The following is a 7599-nucleotide window of genomic DNA, read 5'->3' on the forward strand; positions in this document are numbered from 1 at the left end:
TACTAAAATCCAACAATGAATTAGTCAGGTATTTCACTGGCTCACTGGCAGGATAACCTGCACACAAAAGAAATTAAAAAGTTAAAATGAACAATGCATTTTCCTGGCAACATAAAAGTAATGAATAAATATCATATTAAGTAGAATAATCTCAAAAAGCCAAAGAATCCCATTTCAGCTCACCTTTCCCTAAAGTTAATAGTTATTCTGCCACCTTCAAACACAAAACTAACTATTGTCAGTGACAGGATTCAAGTATTGCTATTGGCTATTTAGAGTACCTAGCAGGATGTGATGTGAAGCAGGAATCGAAATGAAGTGTGGTTTTTGTTGTATTAGTTTTTTAATATCCTGTTCACGGGTTCTAACAGGATACATAATCATTCCACTCAGTTGAGACAAACATAGTTTAATAAGTGGCCAACTTCATGCTTGTTTTTTCCCTCCCCCCAAATTTAATGTTGGAATCAATTTAATGTTCCTAAATCAACATAATTTGAAAGCAGAATTTAAGTAAGACGTCACAAATGTGTTAACCTTTCTGCATTTTATTATCATGAGACTGTCTTTAAAAATAAAATACAGCACAGATAAAATGTTTGGACATTGAAAGAAGCTTTTCAAACTAAACCCAAAGCTAAACTGTCTAATTTCCGCATATCTTGCTCATTTCAGACCATTACAGCATGTTGGATTGAGTAACAAAAAGAGCTTTTAAATTCGGTTCTTAACATTGAACTGCAGCACTTCTAAAACAAATACAAAAATCATTTAACATCCTAAATCTTTTAACAGTAGATATGTGCAGACTTTAAAATTATGAATATATTTTAATACAAAGTACTTGAAAATCATTTAATCTTTAACTTACAGCTCAGGACCTGAGTTCAAGGTTCTCTGTTTCTCCTAAAAGAGCTGATTGTGCCGTATATTGTGCATTTCTAATATGTGAGATTTTTTTTTCTTCTTGTCAAGAAAACAGAGCAACCTTGAGCTTTTCTGCTAACAAGCTGCTGTACATTATTTTCCTCACTCTTCATACACAGACGCAGCCAAGGATTCTGGGCAGGCTAGTCCAACAGTCAACTTCCCATCCCGAAAAGTGCTATCATTAAAACTGTCCTTACAAGGCGTCTTAAATTCCACAAGCCAGGTGCATGGCTGGTGTAAAGCGGCATGGCTCCATTGGTTTCAGTGGTGCTACACCAATTTCAGTGGGGCTCCTACAGTTTATACCAGCTGCAAATATAGTCCTAATGCACACAATTGCAATACAGATGGTCTTACACAGACTGAAGAAGAGCCTAGTGCTTCGTTCCAGCATGGGGTGTTTGTAAATGGTATCAGCACTCGCAGTGAAACATGGAACTCTGAGCTCAGTTCTTAACAGTTACTAAAGCTTTCAACATAGTTGTTACATATATTTATAATTTTAAGGCAACACATGAATTCTGCAAATGACTTAAAATCTTAAATTTGTTTTTGTTTAATTCCTTCATGTGAAAAAAAAAGGAAAAGAATTTAACAATTTCACTTCACCTTCAATTCAGTAGGAAAGTATTGTATCACTTTTGTCTCTGTGCCCGGCAGAACACAATCAGAGTTCTCCTAGATAGGGTAAAAATACCTGCTAGCCACCTGCTTCTACCAACTTTGAATGGTAGCAATGGGCCTCCTTTCTGCTCTTAAGTTACACTAGTATAAATCCAGAATGAAATAAGTGACCTATTCTGGATTTGTATTGCTGTGCCAGAGAATTACAGGCTATGGCCCAGTGTTTCCACAATGTCCTGAAACAATCTGTGAACCGAGCTTTCTCTGCTCTTGCCATGTTGTGATGTGCAAAAGTCACAAAATCTTCTAAAGTTTTTCAGGTAAGCATGTACTGAAGGATGTTTAAAAACATATTATTGATTCAATGTTTACAGCTATACAGAACTGTACCCAGCCATTCTGTAAATCTGTATTTAAGGGACCTAATTCAGTACTCTAGGGAAAAGAGAAGAGTTACTCCACTGCATAGTGCTCCAACTATGCAATGGAGTAAAATTGACTCATATGCCACATTCTGAAACAGCCATGCCAGTGAGAATGCAGCTGCCTAGCGTACCCTGATGTGGAAATGGTTTGAGGCTGCCATGGGAGAGGCTGGCAGCTGATGGGAATTGTTAACTCCTTTGCACATGAGGCATAATCAATCAAAGATGTAGGACGTGCTGTTCAGTGCTCAAAAAACTCCTTGTAAACTGGTGCAGAGCAATGCACAGATATGGAGCAAAATGGGTGCCATTTTAGACACCCCTTGTTATGGTATAGGGATTGATCTGATCTGCTGATCTGCTATGGTTATGCTGCCCATCAGAGCCTCATCAACTATGGTCTATACTACCATACTGGGAGGGGAGGTCTACATCCATTATTCAGTGTTAATCCTGCTTGTATTTTCACCAGCTGCATTTGCTCAATATTGGTCATAACATTTGGACTTTGAGGTAAGGGCCATGCCTTTTGACAAATCTCCTTGCCAAAGTCCCTCAGGGAAGAATGGAGGGGTCCCAGCAGGGCTGCTATTGGGAAAAGTGTATTACTAATGGTTCTGATCTAATTCAGCTGCAGCACAGACATTGTCATTAGTTCAGAATGTGGACTAGAAGGTCTGAACCATGACATTTTTTGCCATTGGAACAACACAAGCCTAGTCCCTACCTGTGTTACCAGCATCTACATGCCTAGACTAAATGCGAAGTTACTTTAGCTCCCCATGCATTCTGGCAGAATTTAACCAGAAGCACAGCATATGTGGCCTGCTTCTGTGGCACCGCAGCTGCCACTACTGTGTACCAAATGGGGCCATCAGAGAGCGTGTAACACATGAATTATTGATCCCAGAAACCATAACACCTCAGAAGAAGCAGTAATAGTAATAGTCTGTTGTATCAATCCCTATTTATACACTGTAATCCACAGATCACTGATAGTTTATTGGCACGTCTCCACTAATAGTGGTGTGCACAGATGCTCATGCACTCTGCAACTACTAGTCTAAAGTTCTTTACAAAAGTTTGTGTACAAAAGTGACTGTGCTTGTGCTATAAACACTTCCCCAAACAAAATAACATTTATATATTTTTTAAAAAATGACCAAAAGGTGCTATTATTTTATCTATTTTGCAGTTTCATGAGCAAAATAGCAGCCTGGCCAAATTTTCACATTCAGCTTTAAAAAATAAATAAAAAAGCAAGTAACAATAATTAATAAATACAAATAAATAACTTTGTCACCAGACCTGAGACCCTGCATGGTAAATTTCTACCTGGTATAAATTTTAGGGTGATTTTACATGAGAATAAGATAATGGCACAGCTTGCCCTGCAGCATCAGGACTTAACCAAATAAAGGATTCACCTCAGCACTTAGGCCTGATCCTATAACCCTTACTCACACATGGTCATCAATAGAATATACTGCATTCAGTGGTACAATCCGTGGCCCCAATTCAGGGACATTATTACACATGTACATAAGTCCCTAAGAGTCATATGAAAGTCAATAGGAGCACTCACATGCGCAAAGTTAAGCACGTGTTCAACTGCTTTATTAGATCCAATAGGATTTGAGCACATGCTTAAAATAAGCATGTGGTTAACTGCTTTCCAGAATATGGCTACTTGCACAAATAAGGGATAATTGTAACAAAGATCAATCAATAACTACAGGGGGTTTTTGTGGGGGGGGGTTTCAACTTTTCTTGGCGCTTACAGTATCACTATAATGAAATTATTATTTCTCCTGAAAACAGTTAGCTTTATGGACAAACAATGACAAATTAAAGTATGCTATGGATCATCCCCTCCCCCCCGCACAACCTCAAAAATACATATTTTAACAGCAGAAATACAACACAGTAGGCATTATTCAATGGTTTGTAAATGATAAGATAGACAGTTAGGAGACCCCCCACACACACTTCAGCATTAATAAACAACCACACTAGTCCTACATTAATTATAGTGTTGCAATAACAATGCTTTGCATTTTTAGTTTTCTTTGAAATTTATGCCATCTATAGATGGATAACTTCTTGTGTGTACATGGGTTTTGTTTTCTTTTTTAATCTCAATGGTTGATTTTATGCAGTGGATATGGTACTACAATGTCATACCAGCTGCGTGGTTCTTGTTAGCATCAAAAATTAAAGAGCAAACAAAACCTAAAGCGGCAACATTTATTATGTCAAGTTTCCCCCTTACCCTCCTCCTTTATTTATTTATTTTTGCTATTTGTAACATTAGCCGCACTTAAACGATGGTGTGTAATGTATAGGAACAACAGGCTGGGTTCTCCGCACTGTATCACCGTATACTCAAGAGGGCCTTTTCCCAATGGCATGGAAGCCAGTCAAAGCCATTGATGATCGATAAGCCCTTGATGGTGAGTTGTTTTTTTTAAAAAAAAAGAAGTGTTTTTATTCTATTAAAATATATATATAACATAGTCTTGCAAGCAGGCTGGAGTCTGTTGATGCTGCCTTCGGACGGTGATGTCTGAAGTAAACGTCAGAAATTATCGCAAAGCTAGCAAGATAACGGACCACCACATTCAGATGTCATGTACATGGTGCACATTCTCCGTGTGCTTCACATTCTCTCAGAATTTAAGCGGTCTCGAGCTTCCATCCGAAAATTGCCACACGTCACGAGTTCCCTGGGCACTACGCCAAGTGGGGGTGTGTGTCGAACCTAGAGAAAGGATGGGGACAGAGGAAAAATAGGTGTAACACAGCCCAAAAGGTAAATTCTCCCCCCCTCCCTTTTTTTTTCTTTTTTTACAAACTGCAACTTGAATTGTCAAAAGAGTATGTAACGTAATGGACGGGTTCACGATCTTAGTACGTACTCCTGCCATCCCACCAAGAATTCACAAACTCTCACATCACACATGCATGGGAATACTTCAAGCACAGCGAAAATACAGACAGTACAAATAACACTCCAGGGGGAAAATCCTCCAGTCTTAACTAAGACTTAACTCAGTTAAAACACTGACTGACTCCAGTATTCCTCCCCTACCCAACAATCCTATTGACTTCAGCCAGAGGCTGGGATGCCAGATAGAGCACAGCAAATATTTTTTGATATACCACAAGCTGTACAGTTTGCAGAGACTCTTATGTCACTGAATTCAATTGCATTTGAATAATAGTGCAACTTATAGGGTGTACTGTACCTGGTGAAGTGTGAAATAAATGCGTGAGCCCTACAGGCCTGAGCCAATGTTCACTGAAGTAAGTGGGAGGTGTTCCATTGACTTCACTGGCATTGGGTCAGGCCCTAGCTGTGAAGATGGAAAAATAAATGTTTCCCCATAGCTGAATTATATAGTGAAATGCAGGCAGTGTAAAGGCCAGTCACCAATTATACATTGTACTAAAAGAAACAATAGGCTAATGAACAAACTGCATGCTCAAGAGCTTGCATGTCCAAGCAGTGGCAATGACAGAACCAGAGATGCACTGATTAAAATCAATCTATACATACCGACCACTGAGTCAGTTTCTATGGAAATCACCTCATAAATGTTTAAGTGTGTAGCTGAAGGGCAACTCATGAGCTACTTATCAAGATTAAATAAGAGGGCATAGTGTAAATGGGTATAAATTAAAATAGCTCCATTAAAGTAAATAGCACTAGCCTGATTTACACCAGAGTCCAATTCTATGTGTTTCTGAATTTAATACATATCAAAATGAAAATAAATAAGCCTGAGTTTTTCAAATGAATCTAAATGAGTTAGGTACTTAGGGTGGGATTTTAAAAAGTGCCAAAGTAATTAAAAGCACAAGTCTGATTGAAAGGCAATGAGACTTGTGCTCCTAAGTCACTTATGCATTTTTGAAAATCCAACCACTCTTACTGACTTTCAGTATTGATGAGTGTTGGGCATCTAACTTTCTTAGACTCTTTGAGAAGTGCCAGTCAAAATATATACATCTGGATTTGGGAAACAGTGGCTTCCTTTCATGAATCCAGTGAAGTGCCTGCCAGGCAGTATCGTACTCACAATCCATAATATAATTTTCCCATTTTCACTGTAAATGGTTTCCAACCTTTGCAAGGAAAAGAACTAAAATAACAGCTGGTATCTTTTTTCTTTTTATACAAACTCTGCACTTTGATAAACCCTGAAACTGTATCTCATCAGATATGCAAAAGCCTTCTGAATGTCAAGCAAAGACATGGTATCACTTATTCCTGTATTTATCTCAGCTCTTGGAAATAAATATGAAACATCTGTAGCCTAAATTCTTGCTATTGTTTCAGTCTCTTCATTATACAAATCACTCAATTTGGAGGATATTAAATACTAATGGCAAAAGCATCTGTGCAGTGAAAATACATTCCTCTTCTGAAGTTGATTGGTTTTGATATGTTATCAACTGCAATACTATTACCCAAATATTGTTCTTATTTATTGAGACATCTTTCCACAGAGAGTTAAATATAAAAAGTTTCTTGGGACAGTAGGTCATGCTTGTATGGAATGTTACAGCAGCTTAAGAACACATTATGGATGCCATATAAATCTGTTTCAGAATTCTAACAAACTTGAACGGGCCTCAATGGTTCATGGTTTTATAACACCATTAATTTATCACACAGTTAGAAAATGTCACATTTTGTATTACTATTTTTGCTTTAGTGTTCAGGCTACAACATGTTGTCATTTCTAAGTTATGTTCTTGTTGGCTAGTTTTTGAAGTTATTTAGGCGACGCTATATATAATCTCTTAATGTAGATGTTCCTCGAGTACAGTGCTTGTGCTGCATGTGTGTAAGCTGGAAATGAAGTGATGTGCCCAATGGATGTATCTAGCTTTTTGGTATGTGTATAAATCAAATGTGTTATTGCAGATTTTTTTTTAATTCATAGCATGTTTTTCATCTTTAATTTCTTAGCAATGTGTACTGTATGTGATAGATCACATATCCATCTGTATACCTAGACAGATAGCTAGATGGCTCGCTGTAGACACACCATTATTTTATATGTTTAACATGTTATAATGCAACATATAATGAAAATATGATTACTAGATATGTGTGTATTAGAATTCAACTTAAAACAAAGATATAATTGTTATGATTGTTTCATAGACAGAACAATTAAAATAAGTCCTGTATATAAAATCTCTACTGCAGTACTAACAACTACTAAAAAAAAAACAGTAAGAGAGAGAGAGAAAGACTGAACTTTTCATGGACATTTAATGGCACTGGATCAAAAATCATGTTGTTAAATAGCTGCAAAGTACCTGTCTGGTACCAGTACCTTGAGTTTAGACACAAGACTACACCTCTGAGACCTGTTTTGTTATTTGTCTTGTCCCAGTCACCATGTTCATCTTCTTCCTTCCCTTCATCATCAAAACTACTATAGTGAATATTTGCTAGTACCCAAGAGGCAGATTCTGATCTCAATTCCACTGGTGTAAATCCAGGGTCATTCCATTTAGGGACTCAATCCTGCAAGATGCTGAATACTCTAGCCCTGATCCAGCAAAGCACTTAGCTATGTGCTTTAATTTAAGCATATGATTA

The 7599-nt window shown here is 37.5% G+C and overlaps 1 protein-coding gene across 4 annotated transcripts in view; it reads right to left on the reverse strand.

The window, feature by feature from the left end:
- Positions 1-528: 528 nt before the first annotated feature.
- BCL11A (BAF chromatin remodeling complex subunit BCL11A) overlaps positions 529-7599 on the reverse strand; it is a 101393-nt gene continuing 94322 nt past the window's right edge. For 3 of the 4 annotated variants that reach the window (XM_030557836.1, XM_030557834.1, XM_030557837.1), the window contains exon 4: positions 529-4740. In XM_030557836.1, the coding sequence (XP_030413696.1) occupies positions 4639-4740 (102 nt within the window). In that variant the 3' untranslated portion in view covers positions 529-4638. The remainder of the gene's footprint in view (positions 4741-7599) is intronic. The other variant, XM_030557832.1, reaches the window with a different exon arrangement.

Source organism: Gopherus evgoodei, chromosome 3, assembly GCF_007399415.2.
Source record: "Gopherus evgoodei ecotype Sinaloan lineage chromosome 3, rGopEvg1_v1.p, whole genome shotgun sequence".
Classification (NCBI taxonomy): domain Eukaryota; kingdom Metazoa; phylum Chordata; order Testudines; family Testudinidae; genus Gopherus; species Gopherus evgoodei.